The 21,729-nt window shown below is 41.0% G+C and overlaps 1 protein-coding gene across 1 annotated transcript in view; it reads left to right on the plus strand.

Moving 5' to 3' along the window:
- The first annotated feature begins 3,607 nt into the window (after nucleotides 1-3,607).
- SOST (sclerostin) overlaps nucleotides 3,608-21,729 on the plus strand; it is a 58,433-nt gene continuing 40,311 nt past the window's right edge. The window contains exon 1 of the mRNA XM_073608221.1: nucleotides 3,608-4,062. Within this exon, the coding sequence (XP_073464322.1) occupies nucleotides 3,840-4,062 (223 nt within the window). The 5' untranslated portion in view covers nucleotides 3,608-3,839. The remainder of the gene's footprint in view (nucleotides 4,063-21,729) is intronic.

Consider the following 21,729-nt stretch of genomic DNA (forward strand, 5'->3'; position numbering starts at 1 on the left):
AATTTTTAGATCATTGGCTATGGTAGGTTTTGTTTTTTGTACCTGTTCAGTTTTAAAGGTCAACTTCAGGAATCTAAATACTCCAAATGGAACTAAACCTATCATTAAATGTTCCCAAAAACAGTTACATTCTATGCACACCATGAACGATGACTGTCACAGTTGCTTGTACTGTCAAATGAACTGTCAAGCCATCTAATGTCTGGTGTCCTATCTCAATATATGCGCAGTACCATGGCCAATGCAGATCGTAGAGAGGCTAAGATGGCAACTTCCTTGGCTGTAAAGGATAGGAGGGTTTAATTCTGTTGTAATGCCTCTTTTTTTTAAGCCCCTAGTTATTCTCACGATCATGGTCATGTGTTAATTTGACATGATAAATATCTGCTGTTTTAATTATGGTCACATGACTGTCCCAGTAGCAAAGGAAGGTTAGGTTCTTCAGGGCAGGGCAGTGTGGACTTCATCCGCACAAGGAGAACATATACCACTAGACAACTAAGCAATACAAACGGATGGAGGTGTTGTGTTTGGGCATACCATAGAGTGGAGGAAGGACCCTTGCTTCTTTCTCGCACAACACTGCAGGAACTCTACTACATAGCACAGGGCATCACACAGCCAGAAGTCTGCATGAGGCAATTCAGGGAATGCAGACTTTTTTAACATCATTATATGGAATAAAAAGTGAAGAAAAAAAATCATTCAGAAGTGGAGACTGGAGACAGGACAATCTCCTTTAATACAGCTAAGCTAAAAAGGGATGAATGGAGTTCCTTTTTAACTAAGTAATACAATTTCCCCCACTTCCTGTCTGGTAAAATCATTGTCACCGGGGCAGTAAGTGAGGGGAAATCTTTCTAACCAAGTAGTAAAAATTTGACAGGTGTTCTAATTCATCCATACTCTATCTCAATACTAAAGGGAAATGTTTTTGTTTGACAAACACTTTAATGTTACTTCAATAATTAGAGGCATTATAAAAGAAAAGCATTGAGTTTGGTGGATAACACATTTTACAAGAAAACATTATCTCAAGAACCGGTTAATTTAGGAGAATAGTCCTTTAGGTCATAAACTCTGAAACAATATACACTATATTACCAAAACTATTGGCATGCCAGCCTTTACACGCACATAAACTTTAGTGGCATCCCAGTCTTAGTCCATAGGGTTCAATATTGAGTTAGCCCACCCTTTGCAGCTATGACTGCTTCAACTCTTCTGGGTAGGCTGTCCACAAGGTTTAGTTGTCTATGGGAATGTTTGACCATTCTTCCAGAAGCGCATTTGTGAGGTCAGACACCGATGTGGACGAGAAGGCCTGGCTCGCAGTCTCCGCTCTAATTCATCCCAAAGATGTTCTATCGGGTTGAGGTCAGGACTCTATGCAAGCCAGTCAAGTTCCTCCACCCCAAACTTGCTCCTCCATGTCTTTATGGACCTTGCTTTGTGCACTTGTCCAAATCATTTGGTGGAGAGGGGATTATGGTGTGGGGTTGTTTTTCAGGGGTTGGGCTTGGCACCTTAGTTCCAGTGAAGTGAACTCTTAAGGAGTCAGCATACCAAGACATTTTGGACAATTTCATGCTCCCAACTTTGTGGGAACAGTTTGGGGATGGCCCCTTCTTGTTCCAACATGACTGCACACCAGTGCACAAAGCAAGGTCCATAAAGACATGGAGTTGTTGTACATTAGATATCCGAGTATCATCGGTGAGCTGAATATCTTAAAACGCCTGTTTTATATGTGATCTATGTAAGTGAATTTTATCCCTGTTTTTAAAGTGAATAAAAGGTTGAGAAACAGAGAGCACTATGGTTCTCCCCCTTTTTATCTCATGCTATGTACTAATGGAAGAGAAGTAAATGGAAAGGTACACTTGGAACACCTAATTTGGATCCAGGAGGAGGAGGAATGGTACAGAGACACCCTTAGGAGCAGTGTAAAAGGCAAATAAGACTCTGTAGTGGGGTCTGATTCTGGAGGTGAGCAAGCACTTCGTATAGAGGTGGTGGTGCACAAGAAACACTTGTGAAGATATGATTTAGTCACAAGTTTTGAACACAGCGGTGTGAGCCTGGAAGAAATGTTATATACATATAGTCGATTGAGAGACTATTAGAGACATTTATTTTCTAATTTCACTTTTTCAATTCGATTATAATCAGTTTTTTCACTTATGCATGATGATTAAGAATATGTTGATGGAAGAAATTGTGCTCCACTGTATTAATATATAACATATATCATTCGGGGTGAAATAGTGGAAACACTTGAGAGTGTGAGCGGCAGTATGGTTGCCTTGGTGATTAGGCACAAAATGATTTTGTTAAGTTGTATTAACATATTGATTTATATTTTAATTAGTGATTGCACTGATTGTGTAACACTATTTTTATTTTTGCAACATGTTACATGTTACACTCTAAATACAGGTGTAATTGGCTTGCGTAAAAGTTACAGAGTCTACAAATGATGATATATACACTCCATTTTTTTTTTATACTAGTAATGGTGGAGTTCAGTGACTTATAGTGGGACCGTAATAGTGCAGCGGGTAATCTGAGACTAACTGACACTAGGTGGGAACTGACTAACTGACACTGACATCACCAGTGACACTAATACAGTGATAAGTGATAATAGCATACAGTGCCACTGTGCTAATGACACTGGCTGGGAAGGGGTTAACATCTAGGGGCAATCAAGGGGTTAACTGTGTGCTTAACAATGTGTAATGTGTACTGCTTTTACTAATTGATGCAGTTGTATTTTCTCCCTGCAAAGCAAAAAACAGTCACAGGGCTACTCCGTGTACAGAGCCCCGTATTGTTAGTAAACACAGGGCTCTGTACTGTGATTCGCTGAGCCAATAAGCAGGTCCCGGCCATAAATCATTGGCTGGGACCTGCTGACTGACTTGTGCTGTACCGAATCAAAGCACAGATGGGGTGGCAGGTGTGCGTCCCCCACCCAGAAATGCTGGATCACGCTTATGTATGTGATCCAGTGCAGAGCAGCCACCCTGTCACAGTATTTTTGCAATGGGGCAGTTCGTTTGTGAGTAATAAATCATCCTCAATGTATACGATATCTATAAAGTTTGTACTTCATTTCCAATCAAATCTAGTCAATAAAATGGCATTTAAATTGATTCATCAAAAATAGAATAATAAACGAGAAACAAAAACATTAGTATAAATACATTTTATAAAATCCAAACTGAAGTAGACAGAAAAATTGGACAAAAATCTATAATGTAAGAATACTAATGATCTGATTGTCCTTCTAGAAATAAGTGTTTTGTTTTTTTATCCTCTCGTAGGTAATGCATGAGCTAAAATAATGATTGCTGTTATTTTAAAGTTTGCGCTCAGACATCAAATTAGATCCTGTTCTCCGAGTGCTTAGAGAAACCAAAAGGGACAGACTTGCTAGTTCTTTAGTTTGCAGTTAAAAAACGTCTTTTTTTTGGTTTTGTATTTGCTACACAGCATGTTTGAGCATTCACAAGCAAAGTGCTGTATCCAGTGTGGGAGTTTCCTCAGCTAGTTTCCAGGCTGCTGTCACAGCCAGGGACCAGGAGGATAAATTTGGCTGCCTAAGCTATGAGATGGTAGGAGGGACCGCAAGTAGTGGAACTAGTAATGCTGATTTAGCACACCACTCCCCCTTGTTTAACACCTATGTACTATGAATGAAGCTGGCATGAAGCCCTTCCTATCTCTTCAACCATTGGCTGGTTCTGCTGAAGAAAACATTTAAAAAAGGAGAATAATATGTGTCTGAATAACATCCTAAGGCTGACTGTGACTGAGCTGGGAGGTTCAGCATCATGTACATTCCTCTGGCTGTGTGCTGTGCCTTTGCACTCTCTCACATTGTACTTGATCCTGTGCTGGCATGGCCATCTCTTAAAAATGACGGTACTGAAATTAAACCAGATGACACCGAAAATTCCAAGACCGTGGTAGAAGGTACTACAACCAACGACAATTATACCTTGAACCAAGCTCAGCACGGAGGAAGATACCTGCATCAAACTACGGATCAAAAAGGTAATAAGACAGCAAAAAAGTTGTTAAGTTTAAGCAAATGCTAAGAAAATGTTTTAATTAATTTTTTCATCATTAAACTTTTATTAAGCTTGTGAGTATACAGAATAAATGTGTTCGATGTTTAATGTGCAGCCATTTATGTTTGTATTAAATCCCCAATCTGTGCCATGAGATAAAAAGAAAACTTTTTTCAACTTATTTTTTTTCTTTTTATGATAATTTATGTATGTGTTTTATTATTGTTTATAAATGCAGCTTTAACTTACTAAAGTTACAAAGTAAATAATGAATTGTAAATCGATTTATAAAGTGGTATGTATGCAGAGATGTATATGTGTGTATGGATAAAGACTTTTTAAAAGTTTTGTTACTCTATGCTGCATAACTGATGCTTTGAGCTATTAAAAAGTTTTTTTTTTTTTTTGCATTTTTGCAATAGAAACAATGGAATATTATGGCATTGCCAAATAAGCAAACAGAAAAGCTTTAAAACAGTTGTAATCAGCTAGTGAGTACATAAAAATCTGATCAGGCAAAAAAGTCTAAAGGCACATGCCCTTAAGGAGTTTACAATCTGTGCCAGATTTAATTTACTCAGGAAACACTGCAGTAATTTCCTGGAATTTACCAAGCAATAATTATTGCAGTTCGATAATTTTGTATGGTTTTCTGCTTATTATCTGCTAGAATGAACTCCCCTTTTTATTTAGGAACTTCTAGACAGATGGGTAGAGATAGATAGATAGACAGATAGGCAACTTAATTTATTTAATAACTATATCATACAATTAATATTAAAAGAGCATGCATCACATTTGCAGTATAAAGTTTAAGTGGTTCTTCAGCCTGTTTGAAATAAAATTAAAAATCAGCAGGTACTAATACTGTAGCTGCTGACTTTTAATAAAAGGACACACACCTGTTCAGGGTTACAGGTCCAGGCAAGTTTACTATGGGTAGCCGCCTGTGATTCCTTGTGGCTTTACAGCTGACTGGCCACTGCACATGTGCAAGCCACGTTGCACTTTCTGAATGGTCCTGCAGCCTTCTGGGACCTATGATGTGTCCCAGAAGGTTGCTAGTTGGGGGAGAGGAGAATTTCTGGTGGATTGCTGCAGCAATCCAATCGGCAATGGGTGTGGGCACCTGCCAAAAACAGATACTCAAAATAGTGTCATAATAAAATAGGAATGGGGGAGACATAAAGGAGAACTTCCCCTTTAGGGTGAGGTTCGCTTTAACAAGACCATATCGGTCTGTAAAGTAGATGTAAACCCCCCAAATGTTTTTTTTTAATTAAGACTCATATCTGTTACAGCAGAGGATGTCATTTCATCTGTGCCCAGTCTTGCCACGAAGAGTTAATCCAGCTCTGAGCAATTCTCTTATCTTTCTTCAGTAATATAAAAACTGACACACAGAGAAATAGGTTTCTGTTTCTTCCCCCTTATTGTGAGTGACAGGTGATATCCTTATCTCATGCACTAGTGTGAGAGAGGCATTCTGTGTACTTCACATCCCCCCTCCTTTCTTCTCCAGCTCTCCCCAGGATTGGCTGCTCCACGCCGCAGCATGATTGGGCTGAAATCATGTGGTGACCTTCCTGGGTTTTGACTGGATGTTAGTGATCATGGGGCATAATTCACGAGACCAGCAGAAGTTCAGTGTAAGAAATATTGATGCCTGGCCAAGGGAAGTGTAGAGGTGGGCGGGGAGTCTACTTACATCACAACTCTACCCACCAAGCCCTGGATAACAGACCTGCCCACAGAATCCAGAGCATTGCAGGGCTCCAAACACCTAAAGGGGAGATATTTGACAGGCATGGATACATGCAGGAAGCATGTATATCCTTATAGATCAGCATTATGGAAGTAATTTAGAAATGATGAGAGTGGGTTTACATCCACTTTAAATAAATCTGAAGGTCCTTCCAAAAGGAGAGCTATTGTTGTTTTGTTCCAGCACTGCAGACTCTTTAGCATTCAATAGTTCTGGGTGTGCTCCACCACGCTGTGGTTCCTTCCTCTGACCACTAGTCCTGACTGAGGAATTAGAGGATCAAAGCTCACAGGGGACACAGACACCTGAAACTCCAAGAAGTGTTTCAGTGTTTTCAGAAGAGAGGTAAGTAGAGCTTAGCTTCTCTATTGCAGGGAACTTAAGGTGCAAAGTTTTTGAGGGTTTCTTTAACCTCCCCTTGCGGTATTCCCAAGTCTGGCTTGGGGTGGATTTTCAGTACCAAAAGCGGTAACCCCGAGCCAGACTCGGGATCACATCACAGGATCCATGTAGAGGTTACTTACCTTGTCCCCTGGACACTGCGATGTCTCCCCGCTGTGATCTGCGAGCCGTCGTGTCTCACTCGATTCACAGTGCCGAGCTCTGTTCCCTGCGAGCGTTGCGACGCACGGGGACGGAGTTCGGCGCCAAATTCAAAAAGTAAAAAACACAGTATAGATACAGTATACTGTAATCTTACAGATTACAGTACTGCATCAAATAATTACACATCCCCTTTGTCCCTAGTGGTTTGTCCAGTGTCCTGCATGCAGTTTTATATTATAAATATTATAAATACTATTCTTTCTGCCAGGAAACTGGAGATTGTCCGTAGCAACCAAAAAATGTCCCTTTACATCAAAAGTGCTTTTAGACCAGCTAGAAAACAGCGATAATAAATTAGAATCGCTTGCAGAATTGAGCAATAGTGATTTGTGGGGAAATTCGTCATCAAACACTAAAAGTCATGACAGCGACAATTCTGCTACTGAGCAAATTTCAGTGTTTTTTGATTTGATTACATTATTGAATAATTTTTATTATTATTATATTATTATTTGTTATAATTATTTATAGTTATTTATTATATTATAATTTTTTATTTCATTTTTCAAACTTTATCATACCCGGGATGTATACTAGACTCTTGTTTGGACAGATTTAAGTGAGTTATTCCGAAGAATTACAGGCCTACAATATAAAACGCCAAATTTCTATGCAAAATAATGGTACCGCTTTCGGCATCAAAAATCTGAAATAATCATACCGCCAGGGAGGTTAACCCTTTCACTTCCACTGACATTAGTACTACATCCACAGCTGGAGCTGGGAGATTGTTTACCTTCTTTACTCCTGGCTGCTGGCTTGGTTTTAGAAGCTATTTGGGTGACTGTAAAGCTGCTTAATCCCATCTACACAAGTCATAGACAAATTGATACATTGATGCACTGGGGTTTATTTTCTAAGACTGGAGAGTGCAAAATCTGGTGCAGCTGTGCATGTTAGCCAATCAGCTTCTAACTTCAGCTTGTTCAATAAAGTTTTGACAATAAAACCTGGAAGATAATTGGTTTCTTTGGAGAGCTACACCAGATTTTGCACTCCAATTTTAGTAAATCAATGCCACTGTGATCTTGTAAGTTTAAAGAGTATTTCATCTGGCCTTCGTGTTTCCTAATTCGCTGTGTCAATGTGGCTTTTCAGGAGTGGTTGAGTATAGTATAAAAAGTATGTATAATAAAAATTGCATAATGAAAGAATTATTCTATAAAATGTATGGTCATTACTTTTATTATAGGAAATGCATACACTTTATTTTGAAGCTGAACTCCAGGCAAACATAAAGAACTAAATACACATAAAGATACTATTTATTTGATATGTTTTGTTATGGAAAGTAAGCGAAACAGGTTTTTTTCATTGAATACAAAGCGTTCTTTGATTGGACATGGTAGAGAAACAGGGTGGCAATGTCAATCTCTACCTTGTCCAATCAGAGAACTCCTTGTATTCTATGAATAATCTACTAGGGTTCTTTGAATGCTGGCAAGTCCGAGCAAGTGATTCCCTGTGGTTACTCTGCAGAATTAACACTGAACCAGGAAGGCTGTTGCTATCACTTCAGTATTGGTGACTACTATGGTAATTTTCGACTTACAAAGGGAATGGTCATGTATGAGGATGTGAATACTTACATTGGTCCAAGCTGGACCAAAATAACTATGTAATAAAATGTATACCAAAACTTTAGCTATTCCACAGGTAAAAAAAGGCCCTACCCTTAAAATAATCTTTTTTTGTAGACATTAAAAAGCCTATCAGTCAATGAATCCTTCTATTTCCATATGCCCTGCTTTCATGCTGTGATATATAACACTTTGTCACAAATTTGCTTTCTCCAGTCACTCTGGCACTCATTGAGAATCTTCTCTGTACATCTATTATTATGCATTTAGATTTCTGAAGCGTAATGTAAAATATTAGCATCTTGAGAGAACAGTTCTCTAAAGCCCCTTTCAGACGGGTGGACTTCATCAAGCGGGTCCGCCTGCTCAGCAAGGAATCTGTCCGCTGATCCCCACTAAGCAGGCAGATGACAGGTCCCCGCGTTCGCTCCACAATGCAGAATGGACGTGGACACAGTCCGCTCTTCTCTATTGGGCGATCAGATGGAAATGGACCACCTGTCCATTTACACCTGACTGTCATCCTATCTGCTAGATCTCCAAACTATGGCCCTCCAGCTGTTGCAGAACTACACGTCCCATGAGGCATTGTAAAACTCTGACACTCACAGACATGACTATGCATGATGGGAATTGTAGTTGCTGAACAACTGGAGGGCCATAGTTTGGAGACCCCTGCGCTAGATGAATGGGGAACGCTATTGGTCCACTGGTGTTAAAAGGGCCTAATGCTTGAATACATCCTGGTCCTTGATCAGTGCATGTGAGGCTTATTTAGAGTGGTAGTAAACCGCTGGAACCCCCCCTCCCAAAAAAAAAGACAATGGCATAATGTGCTAGTATGCACTGCATACTAGCACATTATGAAATACTTACCTTAGAACAAAGTCCCAGCAGCGGCACGGGAGCCCTCGGTTTCTGGCAATAAGTTCTGAGGTTACAGCACACTACACCAGACCTTCAGAGCGCATGCGCCACTGATGTCAGCGGCTGCATGCAGGGTGAATATCTCCTAACCAGTGTACATTTAGGAGATATTCATTTTACCTCCAGGTAAGCCTTATTATAGGCTTACCTGGAGGTAAAAATCACAAAGCGGGGTTTAATACTGCTTTAATTTTGCAACATGTAAAATGAGCCATTTCCTGTTTCACTTATACTGGTTTGGAAGCAGGTCTGGGTTGACTCATCTGACATGGAAGCACTAATAATCACAGTTCCATATTGCGATTATGTCCAGACCATTTGTTTTTCACTACTGAGAGATTAAAATGATAATGCTTATTTCATTTTTTTAATTGATTTTTTTAGGCTATTTTGGGGCCTATGCCTCGAGCAAGCAATAACTGAATAGCTTAAAGTCTACAGAGATTGTCATGCATCAGCTTGGCAAGCACCATAAGTGACCATTAATTTGTACTGAACAATAACATATGTATTATGACAACTAGAAATTCAGTTGTACAAATAATCAGTAATAATAATATTTCAGTAATTAGTAATAACAAATTAAAGTTTACCCATATAGACAATAATATAAAATAAAGATTAATAATAATAATAATAACTAGAAAAGGTACAATTTCTGGGGAAATTGTGAAAAGTGTTCTTGCCTCTACAACTGGAGTGGGCGGAGTAACTGGGTGGAGTGGCTTGAGTAACTGTTGTGTGGTTGGAGTGGCTGGAGTAACTGTGAAAAGTGTTAAAAAGCTTAATATTTTAAAAAGTATAAATAGTAGTAAAAAAGTTGAAGTCTCATCATTAGCTGAAAGAGCTGAACATTTTTTTCAAAAATTATGATTTTTTTTTCAAAAATGATTTTTTTTTTTTCAAAAATAATTTTTTTTTCAAAAATGATTTTATTTTTATTTTTTTCAAAATTTTTTTTTTTTTTTTTCAAATTTTTTTTTTTTTTTTTTTTTCAAAAATTATTATTTTTTTTTTTCAAAAATTATTTTTTTACTTTTTTCAAAAATTATTTTTTTTTTTTAAAAATATTTTTTTTTTTACATGGGGCGGTCATAATGTTTTGGCTGATCATGGGGTGGTCATAATGTTTTGGCTGATCATGGGGTTGTCAGCTTTTGTCACTTCAAACTCTAGTTTTGAACATTTCGCCATTCATTCCTATGGGACCAATTTCGCCGCAAAAACGTCATTTCGTGGACCATTCGGCAAAACATTCCACAAAGTAATAACACACCAATCGGGAACAATCCGCTCGTTTCGGTATATTATTTGTCTCTGTAGTGTAAAAACTGTGGGAGGAGTCTACAAGCATTATCAAGTCTAGCAGATGAAGTCACATGCATTTGGAGTGTCTCAGCATCTTGTGTTTACAACCACTGTTTCCTAGCAACGCTCATGCCCTGTTTATGCTTCCCAAATACTGCTTCATCAAAACTGCCCCATCAGAATTACCCCATCAAAACTGCCCCATCATATTCCTCTATTATAAATCAGTACATGGTGTGTCTGTCCCCTCCCCCGGGCTCTGTAATCAGCTGAGATGCTCCAGCCACCTTCCCCCTGTGTATAACAGAAGCTTTGGTAACCATGGCAACAAAACAAACACTAACAGTACACTCTGATTAATGGCTAAAATTTTCTGAAATGACCTCTAAACAAATGGCCGTATTTTAAAAACTATACATCCTACAGCGAAGATCTTTATATTGTGAGAATCACAAGACCCAGACCTAGATTTTGATGTATAGTATGTCTCTGAAATATTAAAAATGAAGGCACAGTCGCAGTTTAGAAATTGCCCTTCAAATTTGGAGGGGGCTAGAGTGTAGTTTCAATGAATGTCAATGGACGGCGTGAGTTGCAAACAAATGGTCATATTGTGAAAACTATCAGGACTATGGCTTAGCCGTGGACATGTTTAGTGGCAGCAGGGATAGCTGAACGTTTTGATATAAGATTTGTGTAGGTGGGCTTGAAAATGAGGGAGTGGCGGCAGTTTAGAAATCATGTTCTGATTTTCCAGCTTTTGTCATCTCCCACTCTAGTTTCCCCATTCATTCCTATGGGACCAATTTTGCCGCAAAAACGACGATATTTCGTGAACCATTCGGCGAAACGTTCCACAAAGTAATAGCACACCATTCGGGAACAATCCGCACGTTTCGGTATATTACTTGTCTATGTAGTGTAAAAACTGTGGGAGGAGTTAGGGTGGTAAATTTGGCTATAATAATAAGAATAATATATATGTGAGATAACAGTAAGTGGTCTTGCTATGCAAGAACACTTAATAATAATAATAATCATTTAATCAATAATAATAATTTATTATTATTTAATAATATTTCCACTTTAACCGCTTGCCGACCAGCCGCCGTCATTATACTGCGGCAGGTCAGTGCGATCCCGCGAACCGTCGAAGCTGTACGTCGGTCCCTTTAAGCGGGATAGCAGGCATGCATGCCCGCGGCACAGCGGGGGGTGCCGATGCGCATGCCCGGCGGTCACAATGACCGCTGGCCACACGTGATCGTTGGCAAGAGAGGCAACACAGGGACGTGTGTGTGTAAACACACAAATCTCTGTTCTGTGAGGAGAGGAGAGGCAGATCGTGAGTTCCTACTAGCTGGGAACCACAATCTGTCATTTCCTCCAGTCACTCCCATCCCCTACAGTTAGAACACACACTAGGGAACACATTTAACCCCTTGTTAGCCCCCTAGCGTTAACCCCTTCCCTGTCAGTGACATTTACACAGTAATCATTTTTATAGCACTGGTTGCTGTATAATTGTCAATGGTCCCAAAAATGTGTCAAAAGTGTCCGATCTGTCCACCATAATGTTGCAGTTCCGATAAAAATCGCTGATCACTCCATTACTAGTAAAAAAAATAAAATAAATAATAATAATAAAGGCCATAAATCTTTCCCCTATATTGTAGATGGTATAACTTTTGTGCAAACCAATCAATATACGCTTTTATTACCAAAAATATGTAGAATACATATCTACCTAAACTATATGTTTTTTTTTCAAAATTTTCGCTCATTTTTTGTTTATAGTGCAAAAAATAAAAAACGCAGAGATGATCAAATACCACCAAAAGAAAGCTCTATTTGTGGGAAAAAAAAGGGCGTCAATCTTGTTTGGGTACAGCGTCACACGACCGCGAAATTGTCAGTTAAAACGACGCAGTGCTGTATCACAAACAATGGCCTGGTCATTGAGCAGCCAAATTTACCACGGCTGAAGTGGTTAAAGAAAACTTGTCTGAACTTGACCATTTAGTTTGAATGTGAGAGGTTAGAGATGTTTGTTATTTGACATTATTATGCTATACATTCAAGGTATCAGCCTCAAGTAAAGATGGGGAAGGGGGAAATAGTACTGTTTTTTTAATAAACCTGAGCAAAATAATTGAATTTGTCTTTTATTTCATTAGGGAAGCTGCACTTTAAATCTTTTACCAATCACTCTCTGTGTAAGTCACATACCCATACCTCCAAACATTTTGAGATGGGAATGAGGGACACCTACTAGCAAATGTATGAAGGCATAGGACATGCCCCCTACCACACCCCCTTAACCACTTCAATACCACTTAGACACCTTCCCGCCCAGGCCAATTTTCAGCTTTCAGCGATGTCGCAATTTGAATGACAATTGTGCGGTCATACAACACTGTACCCAAACAAATTTTTTATCATTTTGTTCCCACAAATAGAGCTTTCTTTTGGTGGTATTTGATCACCTCTGCGGTTTTTATTTTTTGCGCAACAAATAAAAAAAGACCAAAAATTTTGAAAAAAAACAAGTTTTTCTTTGTTTCTGTTAAAAATTTTTGTAAATAAGTACGTTTTCTACTTCAATGACGGGCACTGATATGGCTGCACTGACGGGCACTGATACGACAACACTGATGGGCACCGATGAGGTGGCACAAATGAGGTGGCACTGATGAGGTGGCACTGACGGGCACTATTGATGGGCACTGATAGGCGGCACTGATGGGCACTGATAGGTGGCACTGATGGGCACTCGTAGGTGGCATTGATGGGTACTTATGGGTGGTACTGATGGATACTTATGGGTGGCACTAATAGGTGGCACGGATGGGCACTGATGGGCACTGATAGGTGGGCACTGGTGGGCACGGATGGGCATTGATAGGTGGCACTGTTGACACTGATTGGTGGCACTGATCACATTGATGAGTGGCATTGCTGGGCATCACTGATTTAAAATGGTGCCAGTCAGTGCCCATTTGTGGGCACTGATTGGCACAGATTGGGCTAATTGGGCACATGTGGATGGCCATGGGGTACATACCTGGTCATCTACATGTTGCCTGGCTCCCTGGTGGTCCTGGCAGCTTCCCTGGTGGTGTAGTGTGGGCATCTGAGAGGGGGGCTGCACTGATAAACAATCAGCACAGACCCCCCCATGTCAGACGCGAGTGAGGAAAAGACGATCAACGGCTCTTCCTATTGACATTGTGATCAGCCGTGATTGGACACGGCTGATCACGTGGTAGGGAGCCTCCGCCGGGGGGCTCTTTACCAAGATTGGTGTAGCGGTGTGTCAGACTGACACACCGCTCCACCGATCGCCGCGATGCGCGCCCCCACGGGCGCGCGGCAGCATGTTATCCTGCTGGACGTCATATAACGCCCAGTCAGGATAACTGAAGCACTGCCCGGCCGTCATCTGCTATGGGCCGGGGGGGAAGTGGTTAAAGGAGAATTCATCGAAAAAAAAGGTTAATTAAATCCACAAGGGCTTTTTTTTTACCACTATTCCTTTATATTGTCTTTTGAAATTCATGAATGCAGCAATTTAGAAATTTAATGAAAGGTTTAGCACTGGGAAACATTTTTTCAAAGATAAAAAGTACATTTTATATAAAACGATATAGATCAGACCAAAATGAGGGACACATGAGGGCGAAAGAAGGACAGAGGGACATTGCTCCAAATCAGGGACAGTCCCTCGAAATCAGGGACAGTTGGGAGCTATTCATACCCAATACCTACTTTCAGCTTTGCTCCTGAGATTTCCACTGTTTGGCCCTGCTCTTTGTACAAAACTGTCCCAGCTGCATCCAGCTTCAGTTGTACTTATGTTCCACTTGCACCTTTCATCCCTGTGGCTGGAGCTGTACTCTTTTGGATGATCAGGGGCCTTCATTGGTATGGCTTCAGTCATAAGAATGAATGAGCAAAACATATGCACAGTAGACGTGGGCCACACAGTGAGGATCTTGGAAGCGGGGTTGATGGTACATATTTAGGTACAGTATGTGGATTACACTGAGGGAGGTAGGTGAATAATTTAAAGGACAACTTCACAAAATGCTAAATAGTCATTTAAATTTACTGTTGCTATTTTAAAAAACTATAAAGTAGCCCTACCTGAAAAGAAAACAATTATTACTCACATGTTCTGCTGCCTGCACCAATGAACTCCACCTTCTTGAGAAGAGAAACTGTCTGAACAATGTTAGGCATCTGATCCTTCCAGGAGAGTCAGATGTCTGCATTCCTTGCTGTGCTCTATGATATCACAGAACACAAGGGAGAACGCAGTACTATCGTTCTGCTGCTCGAAGGAACCACAAAGCGCAGCAGTGGACAAAGCATCTGACAGACCTGAAAGTGTTCTGAGCAGGGCCGCTGTTAGAAATCATGGGGCCCCGTACAGCCTACCTGACAGGGCCCCCTTTGAACCCGCCCTTGACCCTACCCCTGGCCCCACCCCCTCCCCTGCCTCAAAAGTTGAGGGGAAGGGGGGAATATGGTGCAACAGTTGTGGAAGTGAACGGTGACTTCAGAACTGCTTGTAGCACTTCCCAGCCGGAAATGTGCGTATGTGTTCAGCCCCGGGAGATTTTTCCCCCTTCCTGACCAGAGCACTTTTTACAATTTGGCACTGCGTCGCTTTAACTGAGAATTGTGCGGTCATGCAATGCTGTACCCAAACAAAATTTGCCTCCCTTTTTCCCACGAATAGAGCTTTCTTTTGGTGGTATTTGATCACCTCTGCGGTTTTTATTTTTTGAAATTTTTTCGACAATTTTGAAAAAAAAATACAATAATTTTTACTTTTTACTATAATAAATACTCCCAAATATGTTTTTAAAAAACACATTTCTTAATCAGTTTAGGCCAATATATATTCTTGTACATATTTTTTGTAAAAAAAAATAAAAAATCGCAATAAGTGTATATTGATTGGTTTGCGCAAAAGTTATAGCGTCTGCAGACTATGGGAAAGATTTTTTATTTTATTTTTTTTTACTAGTAATGGCAGCAATCTGTGATTTTTAGTGGTACTGCGACATTGCAGCGGACAGATAGGACACTTTTGACAAATTTTTGGGACCATTGACATTTATACAGCGATCAGAGCTATAAAAATGCACTGATTACTGTGTAAATGTCACTGGTAGGGAAGGAGATAACACTAGGGGGCGATCAAGGTTAAATATGTGTTCCCTGTATGTGTTCTAACTGTATGGGGATAGGACTGACTGGGGGAGGAGACATGTCCTTGTTCCTACTTAGTAGGAACAAAACGATATGTCTCCTCTCCCCTGACAGAACAGGGATTTGTGTGTTTTACCCCTTTTGATGTAAAGGGATGGTTTTGGTTGCTATGGACAATCTCCAGTTTCCAGGCAAAAAGAACAAACAAAACTGCATGCAGGGCACTGGAGAAACCACTAGGGACAAAAGGGATGTGAAATAATTTCATACAGTGATGCAATCTGTAATATTACAGTATACTGTATGTATTGTGCGTGTTTCATTTTTTGAATTTGGCGCTGTCCTCCGTCCTCGTGCGTCGCAGCGCTCGCAGAGAACGGAGCTCGGCTCCATGATGAATCGAGCGGAGGACGAGCCGCTCACACTGCGGGGAGACATTGCAGGATCCAGGAAACAAGGTAAGTAAACTCTTCCTGGATCCTGCGATGTGATCCTGGCCCAGGGTTACCGCTTTTGGTTCTGAAATTCCACCCTGAGCCAGACTCGGGAATACCGCCAGGGAGTTGAAGTAGGAGTGGGGAGTGTAATTTAGTGAGCCCTATTTTATGAAGAAGAAGAAATACATTATAAAGCTGTCCGGGCCCCCCGATGAGCTGATAGGGCCCGGGCCCGGTACAACAGGGCTGGCAGTACTGCCCTATCATCGACCCTGGTTCTGGATGATGAAGATTTTTCTGCAAGCCTACTGTTTCAAACCCACGAAGTTCAGCAGTGCGGGCAGTGGGATAGATGAGTTTTCTTTGCAGGGAGGATTCATTTTAGATTATAAAACAGCAATAGAGTCATTTCAAAGGAAATTAATATATTGCATATGGGACTGTGCAAATCATTTAAGTGTAATGAAATTTTTTTTCTCATCCTAACATAGGTGGGTACAGGCAGTGGTGTATTTTGGTTTTGTGCTGCTTTAGGCAAGACTAAAATCTGGCGCCCCCGCACTGAATTTGCAACACCCCTTTCTGTTTAAGATCCACCGCTTCATCTGTAAACCCCACCCCTTCCTCTTTAGGCTCCACCTCTTCCTATTAGAGCTCCACCTCAGTAATTGGTCAGAGACTGCTGACATGATACAGAAGATGGTTAGAGAATGCGGACATGATGCAGAAGATGGTTAGAGACTGCAGACATGATACAAGAGATGGTCAGAGACTGCAGACATGATACAAGAGATGGTCAGAGACTGCAGACATGATACAAGAGATGGTCAGAGGCTGCAGACATTATACAGGAGATAATCATAGACTGTGGACATGATCAGCGGCTGGGGACATGGTCAGAGGCTGCGCACATGGTCAGAGATGGGGACATGATCAGAGGCTGGGGACATGATCAGAGGCTGGGGACATGGTCAGAGGCTGCGGACATGGTCAGAGGCTGCGGACATGGTCAGAGGCTGCAGACATGGTTAGAGGCTGGGAAATGGTCAGAGGCTGCGGAAATGGTCAGAGGCTGCGGAAATGGTCAGAGGCTGCGGACATGGTCAGCATCTTTTCTAACATGATCGGCATCCTTTTTCTCATACATTTGCAGGTTATCATTACTTACATCCCTGTGACCGTCCCCTCTGCCCGAGCCCAGCCAAGCCGGATGAGTCAAGACCGCCCGCACCACCGCCCAAGCACAGCACAGCTGAGCCCAGCAGTGCGGAGACTGCCCCTGCCAGTCACTTTATGCCACTCTGTGGGAGACTGTATTTGTTTGGCCTTCGGGACTCGGGAGGAGGTGGGGGGCTTTTTTTCATGCAGGGGTACAGGACTATAAAGAGATAAAAAGAATTAAGATCTTGTTTGAGCTTTAAACTGTATCTATTCAGGAAAAAAAAAAGTAAAACATAAAACATTGAAGACTTCCGGACCTTGGCCACATTAGTTTGATATTTTTTTTTCTTTTTTCCAGTCCAAGTGTGACACCACTTATTCATTGCACTGTATCTATGGAGGGGCAGCATTGTCACCCTAGGTCAGGACTATAGATCCCTCCCCATTTCCTCTTCCTCATAACATAGTGAGAAGTGTTTTGGAGTCCACAATGAGAGCTAAAAATAACCGTAACCGATAACAGCACAAGTAGAGAGCACAGGAAGTTATCAGCAGTTTCTGGCAAGATTAATAGATATATTTAGCACTTATCGAACACATGTTTTCAGTGGTATTTTTAACCAATTAAAAGGGACCAAATAAGAGAAGATCATTGTTAGGCTTTATATATCCTAAAAATCCTTATCTAGTAATGCTTGAGAACGCAGATCCCAAATCTTCATCAACTTGTGATCCATGTTCATACTAACAACTGACAGTAAGTATTTAAATCCGAGACCTATAGTTAATAATGACATTTTAATGGATAAAAGATTTTACAAGCTACATCACCAACCTCATCCAGAAATATCACCCAGATTCTCCACTCCGCTCCTCCTAGGACCTCCTGCTCTTTAGCGCTCTCATCACTTCCTCCCATGCTCACCTCCAGGACTTCTCCAGAGCATCTCCCATCCTCTGGAACTCCCTACTCCAACCTGCCTGTTCATCCCATATTCTCTCTGCCTTTAGAAAATACCTGAACACTCATCTGTTCAGGGAAGTCTACCCAGCCTCCACCTAATACCTATACATTGACCACTTCCATCAGCTCATCTCCCACAGCTATTACCTTTTGTACCACTTGCCCCTCCATTTTAGATTGTAAGCTCCACAAGCAGGGCCCCCTAATCCTTTTGTATTGAATTGTATTGTAACTGTACTCTCCCCCCTTATATAGTCTTACTTTCAACTTTAAAGTGCTGTACAAACTGTTGGCGCTATATAAATCCTATAAAAATCAGGCGATTTCTTGCTTCTGTGCAGAGTCTCTGATAGGTGGTCCTAAATGAATTTCATCCTCATCACTTTTCTTTTCTTTAAGGTAGGTATAGATCGTTATTTGTGAGCACTGATGTACTAAACAAGACTGATCCATAACCATTGCGATGGAAACAATTTAAACATGACTAAAAATGCTCCTTTGTAATGTCTTTGATAAATAGTCAAGAAAGAATTAAGTTGTCTTCACATCTTTCAAAAGGCAATTTCTATGCTTCCTCCTTGATATCTCCTCTGCATTTGGCACTGTTGACTGCCCTTTACTATTGCAAGCTCTCTTGGCAGTTGGGCTGCAACCCTTCCACTCATTTTATTTGAAAATGTTCTTTAATATCTTCTTCAAAAGGTGCATCATGCTTTCCTACACTCCTCTTTCTCTCACAGTCCACTTATGTTCTGTTCTTGGCCCAACACTCTGTTCTATCTGCATTGCCATTGGGCAACTTATCTATTTCCTTAGCCTTCAATATAACTTGTATGCAAGTGGCTCAGGCTCCATCTATCCACCCCTGTGTCACCTCCCTCTGTCTTAGCATCCATTTCTTAGTCTGTCTCTTTAGCATTAATTTCTTATCTCTGCATCTATGTCTGAGAGCTATCTATGATGTAGCCAGAAAAAAATTAGGGAAAGAGGTTTAGCTAACTGATACTGATAACTTGGGCTTTTAATATCTTGTAGCCACCCAACCATCTCCTTTATTCATCAGGATACATTTAATGTGGTTCTAAAGGCAGAGGGTTGTTTACCCTAATGCACTCACTGCTTTAAGGTAAAAAACCTTCTGCATGCAGCTCCACCCTAGACCCATCTTATATTTACCTGAGCCTGACCTTGATCCAGCGATGTTTATGAGAGCATCAACTCTTTCTACTCTCTCCCTTCTCATTGGATCAAAGACAGCTGTGGGAGCAATTAGCTCCTGCTGCTGTCAGTCACAGCCAGTGAGGAGGGAGCAGGGGTGGGGCTCTCTGTGTTCTCCCGACGGGGACGCCTCCTCCCCCCTCCCGCTGGGAGAACACAGTCAACAGTCAACTTGGTTAATAGAGGTTAAATAGGTAACACATTTTATAAATATATATATATATATATATATATATATATATATATATATATATATATATATATAAACAGTTTGAGGCCCTGCCCCTGTGAAAATGGTTGTAATAGGGGCACAGAGTTCATATGTATGCAGAGTGCAGAACTCCAAAGTATCAGTTATGAGTGGAGAAAACAATTTTTACAGCTTTTTCTAGCTTTTGGTATTCCTGGATTGGGCTCAGTAGTTTGGATATTTAAAAGTGCTTCGGGAGGGAAAGAATCTGCAACCCAATGTCCAAGTCTTGCAGGAGACCAGCAGGATGTGTGCATAGGCCCTTATAACGAAGGACACGGGTATACAGTAGTTCAGACAAAAACAAAAGCAGAGAAGCGCCTCTAAGTGGGGTAAGACGTTGTATTTTTAATAGACCTCACAACAAGGCTACTTACAATAGATAGGTAAACAGGCACATCAATAAGTGTAGGCCCGAAATGCCAGTACTGGCATTCTGGACTTACACTTATTGATGTGCCTGTTGTTTAAGACAGGGTACCCGCTCCCCCCCAAAAAAAAATGATATGCCAAATGTGGCATGTCAGGGGGTCACCAGCACTTAAAGCGGAAGTTCCATTTTTGGGTGGAACTCCGCTTTAATGCATTCTATGCATTAAGATAAAAAACCTTCTATTTGCTGCAGCCCCCATAATACTTGAATCCCATCTTGATCCAGCGATGTTGTACAAGAGACTCAGCTGTCCAGAACTCTCCCTCCTGATTGGCGGAGACACAGCAGCCATTGGCACCCACTGCTGTCAAGCAAAGCCAGCAAGCTGGAGAAAGGGAGCAGAGCTGAGCCACAGGTCCATGTCTAAATGAACACACAGTGCAGCAAGTCAGCTTTAATGCCCCCATAGCAAGCCGCTTACATTGCGGGCACTCGGCAGAAGGGAGGGGTCAGGAGCGCTGGCGAGGGACCCGAGAAGAGGAGGATCTGGGCTGCTCTGTGCAAACCCACTGCAGAGAGCAGGTAAGTATAACAAGTTTGTTATTTAAAAAACAAACAATCAAACCAAAAAAAAAAACCACAAGACTTTAATATCACTTTAAGTTTTGTGTACCAGGAGGCAATTTCAATGCTCCTGTCCCAATATAATATGATGGTCTGGGCTACAATTTGGACAGCTGGGTCCTGTTTTGTGTATCATATTAACAGGTGGCAGTACAATGTATAAAATCCAGTACATGCACCAGAAACCGGTGAACATGCTTAAAAAAAAACAGTACTGTACTGAGAAAAATATTCCAGCAGTAGGATCTGGTAGCACTTTCTAAATAAAAGATAATAACAGTAGTGAAAGTGTTACTAGTCCCTTTTTACAGCATAAATACCAAATAGATCTAACAACCTCTAGACACGTGAGTTGGTATCTCTGAGCATGTTAGAGCTTTGTGCAATAACAAGCGAACACAATCCCATTCATCACTTCAATTTGTCAGGCCATTGTGATTTTACATGTAAATATCAACATTTATCTTCATGAGTCACACCATACTTGATTTGTGATAAGAAACAGCCAGGAGACACAGGTACTGCAACAATAAGTATCACAATGTCAACCTAATACTATCTAGCAGTGTATGAGATACCTGCAGTTATATTTAGATGGTAAGTCATTCATTTTTTTCAAAGGGTTTGCCTGGTAAAATTGTGAATATTGGTATATTTTATCGATTTTCTTTAAAGAGGAACTGCAGTCTGCTCACATAATTTGTATTAAAAACATCTTTGCCATTCTGAAGCTTCCCCCAATCACTTTGCATATTATTTTATATATACTGTGATTCTGTACTTGCCAAATATGCTGCAGAAATCTCCCTCCACTGAGTCTGACTGCATCCATTTTAACTGTGGGCAGCTGAAGCTGCTGCTTGTTCACTTCCTGGATTTACACAGACATACAGAGGCACACCTCCAGTTCTGCAGCTTGCAGCTCTCATTGGCCCTCTTATGACTCACCCCCCCACTCCCTTCCTGGCAAACCCTCACAAGAGTGAGTGAGAGAGCTGTGCATGATGAGATAAGCCTAGGCTTTTTACTAGACAAGAAACAGGAAGTGGGCTGTATAAGGTATTTACTGGCAGAAAAAAAATGCTTTACTCTCCAAAGTTAAAACAACAAGGCAGAAGATTTAATAGATGGAAAGTTGAAAAAATGACTGAAGTTCTGCTTTAACCGATTCAGCCCGGAAGATTTGGCTGCTGAATGACCGGGCCATTTTTTGCGAT

The sequence above is a fragment of the Aquarana catesbeiana genome, linkage group LG12 (assembly GCF_042186555.1).
Source record: "Aquarana catesbeiana isolate 2022-GZ linkage group LG12, ASM4218655v1, whole genome shotgun sequence".
Lineage (NCBI taxonomy): Eukaryota > Metazoa > Chordata > Amphibia > Anura > Ranidae > Aquarana > Aquarana catesbeiana.